Genomic DNA, 20,715 nt, shown 5'->3' on the forward strand with positions numbered 1-20,715 from the left:
TCACTGAAGGCAAGTTCTAAGAATAAATGGAAATATTTTAAAGGCACTTCACCTAGTCTTACACTGTCTGTACAAAAGTCTTACTTCCAACATAGAAAAATCTTTTGTATATCTCTAGTTGGTTTATGGATTTCTTCTTAAAATATATTAGCGAAAGTTGAAATAAAAAAAAACACATCTGCAAAAAGATAATGATGTAAAATGTAATGAAAAAGATTTGATGATAGAACTGTTGTTCAAAGAGTTACACCTCTTCTCAAATCATTGAAATTTTCGCTGAAATTTGGTAACAGATTCATTTAGTCGTAGTTAAAATTTTGTCTTGGTAGATCCAATAAAGAAGTATGACAACAAAATGCTCAACTGCAGAAATTGTGGCTGCTATTATTGTAACTGGAGTAGGTTCAGCATTAAAATAAAAGCTCTTATATAAATATAATACACCAAACTTGCTGAACTGTTGCCATGCCTATTGTATTCATAGGCAAGAAACAAAAAGATAATTACATGAGGCAATGACAGCCTTTAATCATCAGTGACAACATATACATAGTAGGCATTAACATAAGCAACGAATATAATGAATTGTTAATCCTATTCCCTTAGTAGTTTCATGGTCCCACGCCTCTCATCTTCCTGAGGCAATGGTGTGAGTGAGTTGGGTTTAACGCCGCTTTTAACAGTATTCCAGTTATATCGCGGCGTGTCAGCTTAATGTGGGAGGAAAGCCCGAAGTGATGCAGGTCTCAGACATTTACCACTTCGGTGAAACCCACGAGCACGGGTATGGTGCTGACAAACTTAGAAACATAACCGGGGCGAACCGGGATTCGAACCCACAATCATAGGTTTCTGGCGAGCCCAAGGGACGCAACTCGAGCCCAAGGAATCGCGGCGCCCTAGACGACTGCGCCACCCGTGCCCCCCTGAGGCAATGGGGCTAACTGACTGTAAAAGTCCAGTTCCCACCCTTACCGAACTATGCTGGAATTTAATGGCTTGATCGTAGGGCCACCACTGGCTATTACGAGTTATGTCCCTTCTATGTCCCTCCTATTGACCAATCAGATTCCACATCTCATATCACTTGCATTTTCTTCAAACAAAATGGTGACGCCCAGTCATTATAAACCCATCACGGTTATCACATTGTTTTGGACGGTAGTTGTGTTTTTTTATAAAAACCTCTTTGGGGGGTGTACTTTTTCTTAGTAAGACCTGATAAGTTGAATAGCTGATGAAGTTTGGACTTCGTGTTTCAAACGTCCAGTGTTCTAAAAATTTACCACTTGAAACAAAAAAATTGAACAATTGAATTGAAAATTTTTGATTATGGATGACGGGAATGTAACCTGCATCCTCATATATCAGTTTTGTGACCAACTGTTTTCTCACTGAGCAATCAGGGCAGGTGATGAAAGGTTGTTCAATCTTACATGTCGTGGCTTCAGTTTGTGTTCATGCTGCACATGGTCTTTCTCTCACACACTTTCATTGAATTCTTTTTATACAGAGACATACAGTATTGTTTCACTATATGGTATTCTGATGTTTCTTTACTTTTTTCTGTTATTTCTTGCATTTACACAGTTTGACTAAACACTACCCTGCGGTTTTAATTGAAAATGTAAAACCTTGAGTTAGGGAAAAGTGGTGTTACAACCAAAATCTCGGAGCAATGGTTTTTCCTTACAGACGATGTTTAATGTAATAAAATGGATCCTACTTCATGAGGTGCATCAAATCACTTGAGCACCCTGATTAACAACATGAAACAATTTGGAAAAAATCTGTTGACGCCCAGTTGACGGTACACATGATCTAGAAATCTACAATTGACCGAAATCTGCACGGCAGTCGCCATGTTCTTTATGAACTGAATGTCAATTTCGCTACACAACTTTGGATAATTTTTTAATTTGAAGTTTACACGATATATGGCTTTTCTATTGGACGAGAGGTCGGTCACATGACTGCAAAATTGATTTTCATAAGTGTATGAACGACACAATTTGACGTTTCTTACGTTTTTCACAAAACGTGTTCTTGAAATGACGTAAACACTGACGGACTACTTCCACATTCCTGGGGAAACCCCTGGGATTTCCCTAGCACGAAAACATACATAAGCATTATTTCTGATCATTTAGAACCTTTTATCTTGGTCTCAGCCTTTCAGTATACCGGTACATTGAGAAACGTAAGAGAGCTTGACTGCATGATTGTTTACGAATTTCCTCGCTACGGCCCATCCTAATGAACAATTGAAAAAATGCACATCCAAACTATCGTCAGTATCGACTCGATCTGTGTCTAGGCTGACAGTGACCGTCTCCAGCAATCTACGAATTTACCTTGGTGTCTGTTTGACGCATCTTTAATCACCTTTCAATAATCGGTCAGTTGATCAATGATGACTAACACATGTAACCGCCACAGGTTCATTAACAACTTCGAAAATCCTCCCGTCACGTTTATCGTGTCCGCCATTTTGACGTCTTATACTTGATGTAAATGTATTACAACGCGCTGTCTTTGTGACTGACTTACTGAGGTAGTTCTTTACAGACCTTTCTCATCTCATGGTGTTATTATTTGAACACATGTTTTGCATAAGATGTTTCTGAAGAGCAAGTTGTGCATCCATACGCCCATGTCACCTCTCTTTTTGAGGAACTATTTTACTCCGCGATATACCTGGTTGTTGTATGGCTGTCAGTGTAAACAGAAATTGTGATAAAAAAATTATAAGAATTGACTTTCACTTTGTGTGAGTTCATTGGAGTATGAACCTTCATAGAGTGAGGGCCAAACATTGTATGAACGTCGTCGCAAGCTTTGACGTTTAACAGTTTGGCCCTCACTCTATGAAGGTTCATACTCCAATGAACTCACACAAAGTGAAGGTCAATTCTTAATTGAACTATGCATAGACTTGTTAATCCAGCCAAAATGTTACTCCATAATACCAGCCTAGTTCAGCAAGGGTGGAAATTGGACTTTTATAGTCAGTTAACTCCCTTGCCTGGGGAAAATGCACAGCTCTCTCCCCGAAGATCTGACAAAGCCTCCTTTTGGGTCAGGTAAACTAATCAGCAAATCAGAGGCAAGTGTTCTAAATTCTTGCTTGGTATGAACATCATATCTCATTTCTGTATCCGGAAAGAATCAGGGTAGTTCTGAATGGAAAATGATAAAGAACTGGTATTTTATAAACACTGGAATTTCTGACTGCCATGGCATGTACTCCCACAATAGTGTACTAAGGAGGACATATTTGGGTTCTGTGTGGGTTTAATTTTGTTGAGATTGAAATCAAGGTGTAATGAAATGAAACTGAATCATTTTAGAAAAGTGACATCTGTGTAACTCAAGTACCCCCACATCCTTCATTTAGATCGGACAGTGAGAGTTTGCTCAGGTTTCAACTCCCACAACCTCCTGTGAAGGGTCCGTCAAATCTCCACTGCCAGGTGTCAGGTTGGAGTACAAGATAGTCTGTCAACAGTTACCTCCCTTTGATGTGTAATCATAATATGTTAACATTAAGTGTGTTCAAATTTCACATGTACAAGGATGTGACTAAAAACATCCACAGATCTCAGTGTAAACAATTTGCAATCTTAACATATCATTATATCAGTACATTTTCAAATATTTCAACCCCATCCTGCAAAAACAGTGAAGTAAAATCATGTGGCATTTTTGTTAAGGCATTCTGCTAAAAAGGACAAAAGACTTCTGAAAGATTGATTGAACAAAGTTAAACAAATCCACTGTATATAAGACAAGAGTGCTCTGAAAGCACAACATCCCCCACATGAGTTTTCTTAACAAGTTTATATTTTCTTTGTATTTTATGAAATAACAACAGTAGATGGCACTGCATTTGAAACAAATTGTGCAGAACATTTTGTTGGGAGTAATCCAGTCTGAATGCTAATGCCATAAGGATGTAGCTCACCCACAAAAGCCTTATACAAGGAAACTAACTATAGTTATAGTTAGATATTGTGATAATCTCTGGAAACTGGAGGAGGAGTAGATTTCATGAAGCTCCGTAAAACAGGGGCAGTATTTCTATCAAAATTTGTCGAAATGAAACAGGACTGCGATATGCTTATCATCAACATGTCGACATCTTGTGTGTAGAGTGTCGGGGATATTCTCTAAAAGCTGGAGGAGGAGTTGATTTCACAAGCTTAGTACCTCTCTCACAATTAGGTAAATGAAGCTCCTTAAAACAGGGGCAGTAACTCTGTCAAAATTTGTCGAAATGAAACGGGACTGCGATATGCGTATCATCAACATGTCGACATCTTGTGTGTAGAGTGTCAGGGATATTCTCTAAAAGCTGGAGGAGGAGTTGATTTCACAAGCTTAGTACCTCTCTCACAATTAGGCAAATGAAGCTCCGTAAAACAGGGGCAGTAACTCTGTCAAAATTTGTCGAAATGAAACGGGACTGCGATATGCGTATCATCAACATGTCGACATCTTGTGTGTAGAGTGTCAGGGATTTTCTCTAAAAGCTGGAGGAGGAGTTGATTTCACAAGCTTAGTACCTCTCTCACAATTAGGCAAATGAAGCTCCGTAAAACAGGGGCAGTAACTCTGTCAAAATTTGTCGAAAGGAAACGGGACTGCGATATGCATATCATCAACATGTCTACATCTTGTGTGTAAAGTGTCAGGAATATTCTCTAAAAGCTGGAGGAGGAGTTGACTTCACAAGCTTAGTACCTCTCTCACAATTAGGCAAATGAAGCTCCGTAAAACAGGGGCAGTAACTCTGTCAAAATTTGTCGAAATGAAACGGGACTGCGATATGCGTTTCATCAACATGTCGACATCTTGTGTGTAGAGTGTCAGGGATATTCTCTGGCAACTGTAGGAGGAGTTGATTTCACAAGCTTAGTACCCACTGTGGGACGGACAGACGGACGGACAAAGTGCGCCACGACATAATCCCCCTTCGGCCGTTCTGGCCCAGCAGGGGATAAAAACTTAAACATCTCCTCATGCATGGGATGAGAAAATGGCTGTTAGCATGAGCATCTACCCATGGCTGTCACTGTATGATCACAAAAATACAAAACCTGTGGGGGTTCCAGGGTAGAATAGGTCCCCAGCAACCTACGCTGGTCATAAGGTGATGATATGGATAATGCAGTCAGACTTGATGACTTGGTTGATAGTGGGCCATAATACCTAGATGGCATCGATCAATACTCATTATATCAATCACTGGATTGTCAGGTCCCAGATTAGATTATTTTTTGGCCGCCGTCACAGAGCTCAATTTTTGCTGAGTGCGGCAACAAAAAAATCAAAACCACCATACTAAAGTAACAACTGACAGCTGTCCTCTGAGTGTCTGTGCTCTGCACTAGTTTGTCTCAGGGACCTGTTCTCAGCTGACAACCCTCTCAAGCTCTGTAACAATACTGTTTGTTATATGTGACCCACCAGGAGAAAGGGGACCTTATGGGTGCTAGGATACAACTGTGCTATGACATCAGAAAGACATTTGATGTCAACTTACTTCAATGAAGACCGCCATGTGGACTGTACAAAAATATTTTTCTCTCATTAGTTCGTAATGTAGTAAACACATTATTTCAATTCTACTTTTCAATTCATCAGACATTATAAAAACTAAAAACTGTAATTATTACAAAATCAGTTATAAGTCGGAAAATGAGTCCAAATGTTTGATGTCATGTATCTCTGAAATAAATATGAATTGAAGCTTGTGAATTGTATTTTTGTGTTCCAAAGATACTGTAGTATTAAAAATATGATGTGAAGGAAAAACGTGATGTTTCACCCATAAAGTCCCTTATCTCCTGGTGGGTCACGTATAATGCTATCAAACTCACCAGTTTGTATCACTAAGGATAGCAAGAGCCTCATCCAAGCTTTCCTCTGGCACAATGTCGTCATAAGTGACTAACGCCTCGTACATCTTGTTGGCTGTCGACTTCCGTACCTGGGTCACAGAGATATAGAGAGGATGATCAGCTCAAGATGCAGACAAGGAACTGAGGGCATTCATTTAGATAGATATTGAAAACAAGATGCTTCCGGTGCAGTCAAGGAAATGTTTTCTCATAATGAATCCTATTATTCAGCAGAAGGGTAAATGGTTGTACACCAGCTTTAAGCAACATTCCAGCAGGTCACAAATAATAAGCTTCATAGACTGTATCCATACGGATGGAGAACCAATCCTTGGTCTTCAGCATGACAAGCTAACACCTTTACCATGATACTATCCAACCATCCCAGAAGTACCAGGGGATCACAACCTGACCCCAAACCTTTTGACATTCCCCCCCCACGTCCCCCCCCCCATGATACTTACCCTCGGGTATCTGTGACAAAGGAGCATGACAAGATTTAGCAGCACATTTTTCCGGGTATTTCCTGGGAATTCCAGAAGCCCACAGTACCTGCAGTGGGAGGAATACAAGCCTATATTAGTGGAGTGAGTGAGTATGGTTTTACACTGCCTTTAACACTATTCCAGCAATATCACGGCAGGGGACACCAGAAATGGGCTTCACACATTGTACCCATGTTGGGAATCGAACCTGGGTCTTCGGCGTGACGACCAGGGGTCCGGAAACCGTCATATGCGCCGGACATGTCCGATTGGGAATCTCAAATGTCCGTTTTAAAATATTGCTTACCGGACATTTTAAAAAGTATTGTCCGGACTTTCTTAAATTTTGACCGGACATGATCAACAGTTAGGACTGAGCAGTTTCTGTCTGCAGTTGCAACACAATGAAGATTAACTACACTGACAAGCTTTGTTTGTTTTGATTGCTGTAAATACATCGTACCTACATGATAGTCCAATCGGTCAATCACTGTAATAGGCAATAAACTGAGTTGACACTGATTAATCGAGGATTAATTACTGAGAACATCTTGTTAATTTGCGTGAAAGGTGTTTACAACTGTACATTAATACCTTGCATCATCGATGTACCTCATAATCCTCACAATGCTACGATACGTAACCTCAGACAAGAAGCGAAAGCGTGACGACAGGCAGTCGACCGATGCAGATCAGTCGAGCGGATCTGCCAAACCCTCAAAGTCTGGACGATCATTTTGTAAGTCGTGGCTAACGACTTTCACTTGGTTGACATACAATGAGGATTTGCAGATTTTATTGCTTTCAGTAGCTAGTCGTATATTGAATCTTGATTGACCGCCATTTTGCTTTCTCGGACGATCGATATCCAATTTTTTTATGGTCAATAATTAAGTACAGATGAAAAAAGTATTCAAATAACTATTGCTATCAACGATATTTTAGTATTTGTGATTAAATTATCTGTCTTGTTTTTAAAAAAATCTTTAGTTAAAAAAAAACTTTTCCCGTGAGGTCACGTGATAACCAAATATGGGATAATAGTCTCGATCCAAATGTTACAACGCGTACACTTGAGCAGACTCATGAATATAACTCATGAATATTAATTAGACCGTTCACTACGTTAACAGATCGTTATTATAACAGAAACAAACATATTTTTTCCATGTAAATCTAAAATGATATTATTTGTTATTAATTGTCCGGTGAATTAAACAATTTAAATTGAAACAATTCATAATTCATCATATTATGAAGACGTAAACTTGTAATGTGTGTGAAAAGTCGTACTAAAATACGCTATTTGAAGGGGGCGTGGCCTAAATGCAAATGTCCGATTGGGATTTTAAATTTTCCGGACCCCTTGTGACGACCTAACGCTTTAACCACTAGGCTACCCGATCACCCTTATATTAGTGGTGACTTACAGGTAGGCAGATAGGAAACATGGCAGAAAGCAGTAAAATACAAGCTCAGTGGAAATGGCATCTTATGTAAAGGTAATGGTATCACAAAAGGTGGCATGTGGTCCTATGCAAAGCTGACAGGTACATGCAGGTGAAGTTCAGCAAAGCTGGTGACGGAGAGTGGGTTGATAGGTGATTGTACCCAGAAAGCAGGACCCCTGAGAGTTTATAGGACATAAAACCCAAAAGGTCTTCTAAGGAAAGTGATTTTGTTGGAAGCGATGGCTGCCCCTTCAGATGAGTGAGTAAGTGGGGTTTATTGTGACCTTGAAAATGGTTTGAGTCATATGCTGGCTGTCATCTCCATGTGGAAGGAAAGCCCAGGGTGACATGGGATGAAGACATGGTGAACCCTGGGCAGGGTATGGCACTGACAGACCAAGGACCACACTAAGGACTTATCTGGGATTTGAACCTGCTGATCCTGACAAGGCTAAAGAAGTCAAAGCAAATTGTAACACAGTTAACAACAGGACCATGCATCCCTCCTGGCTCCATGAAATGTTTTCAAACTGGTAACTTACACATCAGCCCCTGCCATCAATTTGTTGGGGTCTCCGCTGCGAGCTAATTCTTTCTTCACCAGCTCTGTCATGTCAGAAGGGAACGGGTGTCTGAAGAGAGAAGAAACAATATTCATCTAGTTAACTCCATCCCGAATATCCAGCGTATATCTCCTTCCCCATAAGATAACTACCCTGGACCATTCACCTCAATAGCGTCATGTCGGAATTGTCTATTTTTAGCGCTGGACTAAACCTATGATAGTGAATGGGTCCATGGAAGAGATATTAAACACTCCTTTATCGAGGATGAGGATGATTTTGTTTGTTTGTTGTTTAACATGTTTAATGCCCCACTCTGCAATATTCCAGCTATATGACTGCGGTCTGTAATTAATCGAGTCTGGACCAGACAATCCAGTAAATAATATCATGGGCATCGATCTACACAATTGGGATTGATGACATGCATCAACCAAGTCAGCGGGCCTGACCACCCAATCCCGTTAGTCGACTCTTACGACAAGCATAGTCGCCTTTTACGGCAAGCATGGGTTGCTGAAGACCTATTCTACCCCGGATCTTCATGGGTCAGGATGAGGATGAGTAAAGGTCTTGAAGGCTCCCTAGTTTAGGAGTTTGGGTATTCACATTCACATTGTAATTGTAAGCCTGAAGCTCCTGATTGATCCCCATGCATGTCAGGAATGTTTTGTTTTATCAATGAGTGTCTAAACTCACCACAACATTCATAGGCTCTCTGACCACCCACAGTAATACAAAGCAGGTGATTACCCCCAAAATGAATGGTTTTACTTTTTTCTATCAAAACAGAAAGATTCCATACTGACCCCTCTGTCTTTGTAAAGGAGGAGAAACAGCCCTTAGACAGCATCTGGTCAATCATCTTCAGCAGCGGCACGGACACTCTGGTAAACATCATGCATTATTATAAGGGTAACACTATTTTTCAGGGCATTATCATTTGCAGAAGCCCGAGGTCTTCTATTAACTGCCCGACCAAGGAGGGCGGTTGAAAAGACCGAGGGCTTCTTCCAATGATAATGCCCTAAAAAATAGTGTTACCCTTATTATAGCTAAAATGAATGGAATTTGCTATAAGATAAAAAGAAACAACAATATCAGTTTGGAAACATTTACTGCAATCAACATGAATGTCACTGACCCACTTTTACAAATATGGAAACGTCAGAGAACAAACCAGATGACGTCACTATTGAACGTGACGTCATCTTTCCCTATCCTGTGACGTCACCTAACGGGCGTGATAATGGCCCGTCGTCAAGCAATATGAGGGCACTATCAAGTTACAGTGGCCCACTCATTTCTGATAACATGCGGGCGGTTTAATGATAATTCTATCCATTTTAGCTATAATATGAATTATTTTACTTCTTAGGGGAAGTCAAAAGATTTCCATCAATTATGTGTCACCATCCATTTCATTCTCACATTTTGTGGACAAAGAGAGGGTATTTTATAGAGGTCAGTTGATGTCTTCCATCATATTGATACAATCTTAGATTAAAATTGAAAAGCGGAACTGTTTCGAGCAAGTGACTTTGCATTTAAAACTACTTTGAACAGTATTTCAGTTAAAGCACAGCATGTCAGCCTTATTGAAAGCCCACAGTAACATAAGTCCAGTATTTTTACCATTTTACTGAAACCCATGAGAATGGGACTGGTGCTGACACAGCACTCCTACACATATTCAATGTACCTGTCCACTTTCTGGAAGTCCTTGAAGATCTGCACGACAGTCTGCACAAACTTCTCCATTTGTTCGCCCTCGTAGTTGTGACCCCTCAGATAGTTGTACATGGAGCTGCTGGAGTGCTTCACCTTCAACACAGACACAGAGACACACAGTCAGCCTGACAGTGTCACAGTTGTATGACAGTATCTCCGCTGTATGACAGTGTCACAGTTGTATGACAGTGTCACAGTTGTATGACAGTGTCACAGTTGTATGACAGTGTCTCCGCTGTATGACAGTGTCACAGCTGTATGACAGTGTCACAGTTGTATGACAGTGTCTCCGCTGTATGACAGTGTCAGAGTTGTATGACAGTGTCACAGTTGTATGACAGTGTCACAGTTGTATGACAGTGTCTCCGCTGTATGACAGTGTCAGAGTTGTATGACAGTGTCACAGTTGTATGACACTGTCACAGTTGTATGACAGTGTCTCCGCTGTATGACAGTGTCACAGCTGTATGACAGTGTCACAGTTGTATGACAGTGTCTCCGCTGTATGACAGTGTCACAGTTGTATGACAGTGTCTCCGCTGTATGACAGTGTCTCCGCTGTATGACAGTGTCACAGTTGTATGACAGTGTCACAGTTGTATGACAGTGTCACAGTTGTATGACAGTGTCTCCGCTGTATGACAGTGTCAGAGTTGTATGACAGTGTCACAGTTGTATGACAGTGTCACAGTTGTATGACAGTGTCTCCGCTGTATGACAGTGTCAGAGTTGTATGACAGTGTCACAGCTGTATGACAGTGTCACAGTTGTATGACAGTGTCTCCGCTGTATGACAGTGTCACAGCTGTATGACAGTGTCACAGTTGTATGACAGTGTCTCCGCTGTATGACAGTGTCAGAGTTGTATGACAGTGTCTCCGCTGTATGACAGTGTCTCCGCTGTATGACAGTGTCACAGTTGTATGACAGTGTCACAGTTGTATGACAGTGTCACAGTTGTATGACAGTGTCTCCGCTGTATGACAGTGTCAGAGTTGTATGACAGTGTCACAGTTGTATGACAGTGTCACAGTTGTATGACAGTGTCTCCGCTGTATGACAGTGTCAGAGTTGTATGACAGTGTCACAGTTGTATGACAGTGTCACAGTTGTATGACAGTGTCTCCGCTGTATGACAGTGTCACAGCTGTATGACAGTGTCACAGTTGTATGACAGTGTCTCCGCTGTATGACAGTGTCAGAGTTGTATGACAGTGTCACAGTTGTATGACAGTGTCTCCGCTGTATGACAGTGTCAGAGTTGTATGACAGTGTCACAGTTGTATGACACTGTCACAGTTGTATGACAGTGTCTCTGCTGTATGACAGTGTCACAGCTGTATGACAGTGTCAGAGTTGTATGAAAGTGTCTCAGCTGTATGACAGTGTCACAGCTGTATGACAGTGTCAGAGTTGTATGACAGTGTCACAGTTGTATGACAGTGTCACAGCTGTATGACAGTGTCAGAGTGGTATAACAGTGTCACAGTTGTATGACAGTGTCACAGCTGTATGACAGTGTCAGAGTTGTATGACAGTGTCACAGTTGTATGACACTGTCACAGTTGTATGACAGTGTCTCCGCTGTATGACAGTGTCACAGCTGTATGACAGTGTCAGAGTTGTATGAAAGTGTCTCCGCTGTATGACAGTGTCTCCGCTGTATGACAGTGTCACAGCTGTATGACAGTGTCAGAGTTGTATGACAGTGTCACAGTTGTATGACACTGTCACAGTTGTATGACAGTGTCTCCGCTGTATGACAGTGTCACAGCTGTATGACAGTGTCAGAGTTGTATGAAAGTGTCACAGTTGTATGACAGTGTCTCAGTTGTATGACCGAGTCTCAGCTGTATGACAGTGTCACAGCTGTATGACCGAGTCTCAGTTGCATGACAGTGTCTAAGTTGTATGACACTGTCAGAGTTGTGTTGTGAGAGACAGTGTCTCAGCTTAATGTGGGAGGAATCTCCTAGGTCACATGAGCTGTGAAACCAATGATGAAAATTAGGACAAATCTTGGTTTCAAATCTCACAGCAGCAGATCCTGGCATGACTAAGAGATGCATGGCAAATTGTGGCACCTTGGCCTCCATGCTCTACACATATCCCAGAACAATAGTGAATGAGTCAATGGGTGGGTGAGTATGTTTTTACAATGCTTAAATTTAACAAGAAACCAACAGTTGTAAAGCTATTGTTGTAACTTATTATGTTTGTCATCTTGAACCACTTCTAAGATATTACAATCAGACCCAGCAAAACACTCAGTCCACCAACACTGCATTACCAGGAGCTACCAAAGACTCTGTGAGTCCACCCACGCTGACAACCATCCCCAGTAACACTGTAGCACCAGGACCTACCAAAGACTGTGAGTCCACCCACACTGACAGCCATCCCCAGTAACACACTGTAGCAACAGGACCTACCAAAGACTCTGTGAGTCCACCCACGCTGACAGCCATCCCCAGTAACACACTGTAGCAACAGGACCTACCAAAGACTCTGTGAGTCCACCCACACTAACAGCCATCCCCAGTAACACACTGCATTACCAGGACCTACCAAAGACTCTGTGAGTCCACCCACGCTGACAACCATCCCCAGTAACACACTGTAGCACCAGGACCTACCAAAGACTCTGTGAGTCCACCCACGCTGACAGCCATCCCCAGTAACACACTGTCGCACCAGGACCTACCAAAGACTGTGAGTCCACCCACGCTGACAGCCATCCCCAGTAACACACTGCATTACCAGGAGCTACCAAAGACTCTGTGAGTCCACCCACACTGACAACCATCCCCAGTAACACACTGTAGCACCAGGACCTACCAAAGACTCTGTGAGTCCACCCACGCTGACAACCATCCCCAGTAACACACTGTAGCACCAGGACCTACCAAAGACTCTGTGAGTCCACCCACGCTGACAACCATCCCCAGTAACACACTGTAGCAACAGGACCTACCAAAGACTCTGTGAGTCCGCCAACGCTGACAGCCATCCCCAGTAACACACTGTAGCGGTATTTTGGTTGGTCGAGCAGCTGTACAAATCTGGGAAATGTCTCAAAAGGGGATGCCCAGTTGACAAAACTTCCGAACCTGAATAGGAGACAGGAGACAAGCATGTGTGAATAATATAAGTTGTAGCAGTATCACTCGGAGTACATGTGGTTTTATGCATGCAGTGTAAGGTTTTATATCACTTGCCAGACACGAGTGGGATAAAACGTAACGAGGGACACATAAGTACCACATGTACCCCGAGTGATACTGCTACAACAAATGTATCTTACCGACATGTTTTAATCTGCCATGGCGAAAGAATTAAAACAAATTCAAAATCAATAGAAAACAGCTGTTCAGTTGAGCTGAGGTTAACCTATGCTATGTCATGTGACTTTCATTGACTCGGAAAAAGTGTACAGCCTTTTGCTTCGAAGCGGGATACAAGGAACTTATTCTCCTGCTGAGTAATCCATGTGCAGCCTGTCTTCTTCGTGGCGGGATATTAGGCATTTATTCTACGTCTCAGAAACATATTGCCCTCCCAAGCTGGATACATAGTATTTCATCAAGATCACATGACCCAATCAGATCTCAGCTTTCTGACATGGAGGTACGACAATATAGATTGTAAATGGAGCTCTGTACAGTAGTCTGCAATATTTTGCTTAATTTCAACCGTTTTTGCATTTCATGTAGGTCCAGTGACCAGAGGGTGTTGCTAACAACCAGTTTGTTTCTCATGACAGGTAAATTTGGGCTGGTCAGTTTATCATTTTGTTTTGCTAATCACATCAGTCCAGCACAAGCCTGACCACTCCCTCCTCAAATATAGTTGTTTCTTACAACAAACATGAGGTACTGGGAATCCCTTCTGACCCTGGAATCCGAACAGGGTTGTTAAACTACAGGCCAAATACAATCTAAATGTGAAATATACTACTCAAAGAAGTTAAAGAACACCAATTCTTTCGTATTACTATAGTTAATCTGTCATGCCATGTTCTTTAACTTGTTTTGAGTCAAACAATTTTGATAAATCTATACCTACTGACGATTTTCTTCATCTGTGAGCATTTTACCCCACACAAGCTTCATTTGATTCCCCATCTCTTTTCGATAGTCTGTATTAGCCATTCTGTACAGGAATAGAGGAATAGTTGTACATGGGAATAATTCATGCTCCTGGGCCCCGTTCCACAAAGCGATCTTAGCGCGACGATTGTCGTAAGTCAGTGTTAAAGAATGGGAGTTATGATCGACTTAGCGCTAAGATCACTTTGTGGAATGGGACCCTGGTCATCTCCTTATCATGACTCATCATAAAATCTAGCTATCTGATTGGACAGCCACAGTCGTACAAACTCGTAGAAGTAAGGACATGATGACAATATTAGACTGATGTTGCTCATCACAATTGCCTTGGAGTGCACTCTGAGGCACCAAACTCACAGTCCACTGGCAGGTAAAAGATGAAGCTAATGTGTCACAAATATATATATTACACTGAGAACAAGCAATAATATATTTGTTACTTGTGTCAACAGCTGAATGTACAGGATGTCATGAGCTGAACGTTGGGTACACTGAGTACTGCCTGAGACTGACGGACTGACGATACCACTGGTATCACAATACACCACAACAAATTGCAAAGAAGTTATGAAATCATTGAAGCACAATTCTACAACCTCTTGCTGCACCCATTTCTCAGCCTTTTGAGGACTTCTCAAATCCTAAATTTCTCCAAACTGAAGACTTGAAGCAGTGGGTGTGTCCATTCTTACCTGTTCTCCTCGTGTTCCGTCATGCTTAAAGATGACAGTGTGCTACCTTCTCTGTTGCTGTTAACAGCATATCACAACCTCACACCTCGTCTGCACTAAAGTATCGATGAAATCGTGGGTTATCAGTGAATCGCTACAGCCCTAGTGTACATTCCCCAAGCTTCAGTCTCATGAAGTAAAAGGCCAAGATTACAGCTCATAAAATCTCCTAACTCTACTATTGACACATATAACTCATGATCTCCACAATCCCTGTTCCAAGGACACTTAAATGCCAAATATGTGTGTCATCTTAAATTTACATTGAGTGAGTGAGTGAGTGAGTGAGTGAGTGAGTGAGTGAGTGAGTGAGTGAGTGAGTGAGTTAGTTAGTGAGTTGGGCTTAACTTCGCTTTGAACAGTATTCCAGTTATATCATGGCAAGTCAGCTTAATGAAACCCACGTGCACGGGTATGGTGCTAACAAACCTAGAAACAAATGGAGCGAAACGGGATTCGAACCACCAATCATAGGTTTCAGGTGTGCCCAAGGGACGCATCTCTGCACAGCGAATTGCGGCGCCTTAGACGACTGAGGTACCCGTGCTTACCAAATTTATATTTAGACATGTTATCAAAGGTGATGATGACGGAGTGTTCGCTGATTACTGCATTGTACAATTTACCTACAAAACAAGCTAATACCAGTTCAACAATAAACAAAATGAAATGTCAACATCTATAAACTTTTGCTCTCTGAGGATTACCTTTCAAAGATTGTATTCGAACCTAACGATTCAGCAGCTGCTTTGGTACATGGGCACAATGGCGCCGATCCTATTCATTTGAACTAAGGTAGAGTGAGCACTTCTTGGTAAATACTTTCTCTACTATTAGTGTAGGCGATTTACGCAAAGTTGGGACACCAGGCTTACATTCATAACTCCATAAACGCAAAAACATATTGAAGTCAAATTTACAAATCGATATGTCACTTTACCCCAATAGATATGTTGCCATATTGATTTGTTTAATGATACTATTGTCAGGGATGAGAATTGATATTTTCTTTTTCAGCTGAAAGTCTTTTTAATGGAGTGTGGTCCATAATTTGGGGGGGTTTACAGGGGGTTCATGAGAACTCAACAAATTTGTGGTCACTAAAATTCGCAGAAATTCACAGATCAACGGAAGATTCTCATCCCTGTATTGTATTCTCCCTCTCTTTCATCCTTGTGAGTGAAGAAAGTGTCTTAACACTTTTGTTTAAAAGTAATAAACAGAATCTTTCAGACACAAAACTAAATACTCATCACCAATCATGGCAATGCAATGAATTACTTACTGAAATATATTATCCAGGTTCTCTTTGTGGGGAATGTGAGGTAAGGGCGGTCTGAAAGAGAGATTGCAAATAAACAAAACCTATGTAGTCTCTGGTACAAGCTCCGACGTTCATACAGTTTGGCCCTCACTCTATGAAGGTTCATACTCCAATGAACTCACACAAAGTGAAAGTCAATTCTTAAATAGATAATTTGAAAATATTGCTTATGGACGCAACACGGAAAAAAGTACACCCTGATGGCTCAACTTGATAGTTTTTAAAGCTATCCTTTACACAAACATATTCTGACAAAGAGACAAAGAGCAAGTGAACAAGGTCGTCATCAGAAACATGACAGCTGAGTTAGTCTTGAATGAGACAAAGAGAGTCTGAACAATAGGACAAACACGTACTTGTGACACAGCAGATCGATGAAGGCGGAGCCAGCCACTGCTCTGGTTCTGTCAATCTTCTCACAGGCTTGCTGAATGAGACAGCAGAACACCCTCTCACATCTGGAAACATGGAACATATGGCTGTCAGTTTAGTATATAAAGTCTGGATATAGTTTGAATTTGTATCAAATGGTAATGAGTTAGTGAGTTGAGTTCGTTCTGAACAGTTTTCCAGTTAGATCAAAGCAAGTCAGCTTATTGTGGAAGAAAAGCCTGAAGTGATGCAGGCGTCAGACGTTTACCACTTTGGTGAATGAGCATGATGTATAGTGCTGACAAACCTGGAAACAATCAGGGCGAACCAGGATTCGAACCAACGATCATAGATTTCTGGTGTGCCCAAGGGATGCAACTCTGCACAGCAAATTGTGGCACCTTAGACCACTGGACCACCCATGCCCCCTGTGTTTGTTGTGAAACAGTGCACTCAGAAATATTCCAGCAACATGACGGAGCGGTGGGGGTGTGAGTAGTGGACTCAACCCCTAACCAGCAATGGACATGTCTTTTCACAGGGAGCTTGTCCTCTGATGCTATGTGCCTGGGGGGGGGGGGGGGGGGGCATTGATACTTACACCATGATATAAATTCAATACTGATAGAACTTGGGCTAAACCCAAATATATCCCTTACTCTAGCCCCATACAAAGCATGACAGTAGGATAACATACACATCTGGAGTGATGAGCTGTGGGTCCTCCTTGACTGACAGTGACATGAGGCCCACCAGTCCCATCATACTGGCCTCTCGCACCCTGGGGACACAAAACAACATCTACACAGCAAACTACTTAACAGCTTTTGAAGGCAGTCATCCATTTTAAGTATCTGTAGTTTCTAACATCTGTATTTACCCAGCTAGGGTTTATCCTGTACTTAAACAAAACTGTCTATATCCCATTGCAGTACCACTAGTATACACCAGGACATGCCTACCAGGATCCGACATCTCCCCTGGAGTCGAGTGTGTAGTCCTTCATGGCGGCCAGCAGGGCGTCAAACACTGTACAGATGTTGTCAGCACAGATACAGGAGCCTGGGGACCCAGTCAGGGTCACGCCCACTGTCTTCACAATGCTGAAACCAGGGAGGATCATATCATTAACTTTTATACCATAGGTTGAAATATTTCAGCATATTTCTCCATATAAAGCAGTGTGTGAGAGTGAAATCAGGCAGCAGCAGTTGCTGAAAGGCAAATACAGTGATCAGTTCCATCAGATTATAATGTTACAGGCTGTCCTTTAAGAAGTGTCACAAATCCTACCGTTCAATAGTACTTGGTCCTCTCTACAAAAAGATCTTCAAATGGACTGACATAAGTCTATATTATAATATTGTCCAGTACCCCATTATAGAACAACACCTATTTTCGAACAGCCATATTCATTGTGATTTGTCATGTCTTAAAGAGAGGTATGACGCCATATTTCATATTTTGTGAATAGGTTTCAAAGTTTCAAAAACGTTCTGAGTTTTAACAATGACCTGCCAGAATTGTGTTAAGGACTGTGCGCCAACATGGCTGTTCATTTATGGAAAGTCTGCTAAAGTACCAAACCAATCAGGTGTTCAGAAATAATTCACTCGAGTGCAACGGAAGTTTACAGACAAGGCAATGGAGGACATGGCTCTTATCGAGGATTTTTTTCTTTCGGAATGAATGTGAATTCTATTGTTGAAAACATCACCTACTGGTATGAAGCAGAATTTGAGTTTTGATTCACTCATCCATCGACGTATCAGCAATGCCATCTTAACTGTTTGAATAGGGTACGTTAGGATACATAAACCATCTATTCACAGTATGCTCAGTGTCCAGTGTCTAACTGAAGCATATTGCACAAGGACATAAGGGTAGATAACTCGACAACACTAAAAATAGCACAATTATGGCCTCTTTTGGGGGTGAAAGCGCTTATGAAATGAGAGCTTGATAGTACCCATAGTAGACTGTGCCAAAAACTTCAGAGTCTGCCAGACCCAATTTGTCTCTTGGCATAATTATCAGCAGATTGTAGTATCAATGTATGGACCTTTATCAGGAATGTACAAAACTAAACAAATTATACAGACTCTGACTTGGGATTAGTGGCTAAAGTTGCATGCTGCTGTCGTGTCACTGACCTAGTGATGGCCTTCACTGCATCTCTGCGCGCCTCGGCCATGTGGACCGACTTCTCCTTGATGGTGGACGCATGCACCAACCCCATGAGGACTTCCATCAGCTTCCCCTCCAACATGAACTGGGGGAAGCCCCCTAGTGCTAGACTGTGTCCCATCCTGCAAACACAAGCCACTTGTACTTCCGCAGTGTCAGCTGACATGCACAAATAACTCATTTCATGTCGCCCATCTATAAAGGCATAGCTGTCTTCTGAAATCTGTTCACTATAACAGTTTTCTATCACATTAAAATCAGATATTAGTTCTCGCTACTGCTAAATAAAACCTGACTACATCCATTACGAACAAGTCAGAAAGATCATTCATCAACCCAATCAGAGCATCGCTTACCGGGTCCGGAAAGTGACAGTCAGAATGTGTTTCTAATCATGTAACCTCAAAGAGGTTAACACAAGAGTCATCAGGAGAAGACATATCCCCCCGGTCTGGTGCAATTCGGAAATGGAGTTTGGCTACTAATACCCCACTATTGCTTCACTGACATTGAAAAGAAAATAGAGCTGTTCAGTATTTTTCCAAATCCCAAATCAGCAAAAGGCACCTATTCACCACTAGACTGATCTATGGAGAAAGTTTCAACAAGAAATATTTAACGGTTTTGAAATTCTGCTCCGGAAATTAAGTCCAATTTGATTCCATGGCTACAGGATCTCTTTGATATATCTCCCAAAACTGTTGAAAGATATTGAACATTTCTTAAGTTGTACTCTGGGATCGAAATCTACCCCCTTATGAGACTAAGGACAGATTGTTTACACGGAAATCGAGAAAAGCAAAACTGTCAAAAATCTGTAAATAGTGAGTGAGTGAGTGAGTAAATAGCAAAAGGCACCACTTCAGGATCTGTTTGATATATTTGGCCATTTTTGTTGAAAAATATTGAACGTTTTCGAGTTGTGCTCCGGTAATGAAATGATTACGGATGGACAGATAGAAGAGGCATCGAAAATATCCCCCCGCATTGTGTGCCAGAGGCAGAACAATGTATTCCGAACGACACTTACGGGTTGTACATCTGATTGCATCAAAATCAAATTTTTTAATCATGAACTCTGTCAAAATATTTTTCAAAGCATAGTCTGCAATTGAAGTCACCAGTTTTAAACTACTGCAATCAAGCTTGAGAAAGCTGCTTTCTGATTGGCTAATATTGACCTCCAGTGTTTTGTGGTAGCAGGCACTAAGATATAATTTTAATGAGATTGTAACAGTTTTAGGTAGCTTTCATTGTGGACTTAAAAAAAGAAGAAATAAACTAGGTTTTTTGACTACCTGGATATTTCAATTGATGATTTCAGCTCTTTCAAGTACTTCTCCACAACAGCATCTGAAAATATCATATATTTTGCTTCATAGATGGCAGTGGAATGGAAAGACAGAAGATTATTGCAGAAGCTCTGTTGACCTTTGATCATTGCAGCTAGTTAGGAATGGTATGTCAAAACATTCCAAAAGACAATTAGCTGAGCTGAGGTTATTGCTGGTTTGAACAGTATTTCAGTTATACCACAGCATGTCAGCTTAATATGTGTCACATACAGATAAACACTGCTTGTCTGGAAACCCTGCTTTCCTGAGATTGCTGTTGGACATGTGTACCTATACACAAGGGAAACTACTCCATATCAAGGATTTGCTGACCTGAAAAATTGTTAATCTGGACAATTTCCCTGGGAACAATATAGTCTGGCTAAACAAGGTTTTATTGTAACAATTCTGGGGACAGACATCACAATAACTCAGACCAGTACTCAAAGACTTCAATTTAGGTACCTCACAACTTTCACGAAATAAAAGCACAAAGTCACATTATAAGATGATGCAAACCCCAAA

The 20,715-nt window shown here is 41.4% G+C and overlaps 1 protein-coding gene across 1 annotated transcript in view; it reads right to left on the reverse strand.

The window, feature by feature from the left end:
- Positions 1-20,715, reverse strand: part of LOC124132814 (tubulin-specific chaperone D-like) — an 89,522-nt gene that overhangs the window by 38,198 nt on the left and 30,609 nt on the right. Inside the window, exons 24-36 of the mRNA XM_046496955.2 lie at positions 20,155-20,209; positions 18,823-18,978; positions 17,632-17,772; positions 17,367-17,450; positions 16,654-16,755; positions 16,259-16,309; positions 14,199-14,285; positions 13,108-13,243; positions 10,105-10,226; positions 9,212-9,289; positions 8,382-8,471; positions 6,368-6,455; positions 5,883-5,992 (exon numbers count right to left, since the gene is read on the reverse strand). Coding sequence (XP_046352911.2) covers positions 5,883-5,992; positions 6,368-6,455; positions 8,382-8,471; positions 9,212-9,289; positions 10,105-10,226; positions 13,108-13,243; positions 14,199-14,285; positions 16,259-16,309; positions 16,654-16,755; positions 17,367-17,450; positions 17,632-17,772; positions 18,823-18,978; positions 20,155-20,209 — 1,300 coding nt within the window. The remainder of the gene's footprint in view (positions 1-5,882; positions 5,993-6,367; positions 6,456-8,381; positions 8,472-9,211; positions 9,290-10,104; positions 10,227-13,107; positions 13,244-14,198; positions 14,286-16,258; positions 16,310-16,653; positions 16,756-17,366; positions 17,451-17,631; positions 17,773-18,822; positions 18,979-20,154; positions 20,210-20,715) is intronic.

The sequence above is a fragment of the Haliotis rufescens genome, unplaced genomic scaffold (genome assembly GCF_023055435.1).
Source record: "Haliotis rufescens isolate VD_foot unplaced genomic scaffold, xgHalRufe1.0.p SCAF_11, whole genome shotgun sequence".
NCBI lineage: Eukaryota > Metazoa > Mollusca > Gastropoda > Lepetellida > Haliotidae > Haliotis > Haliotis rufescens.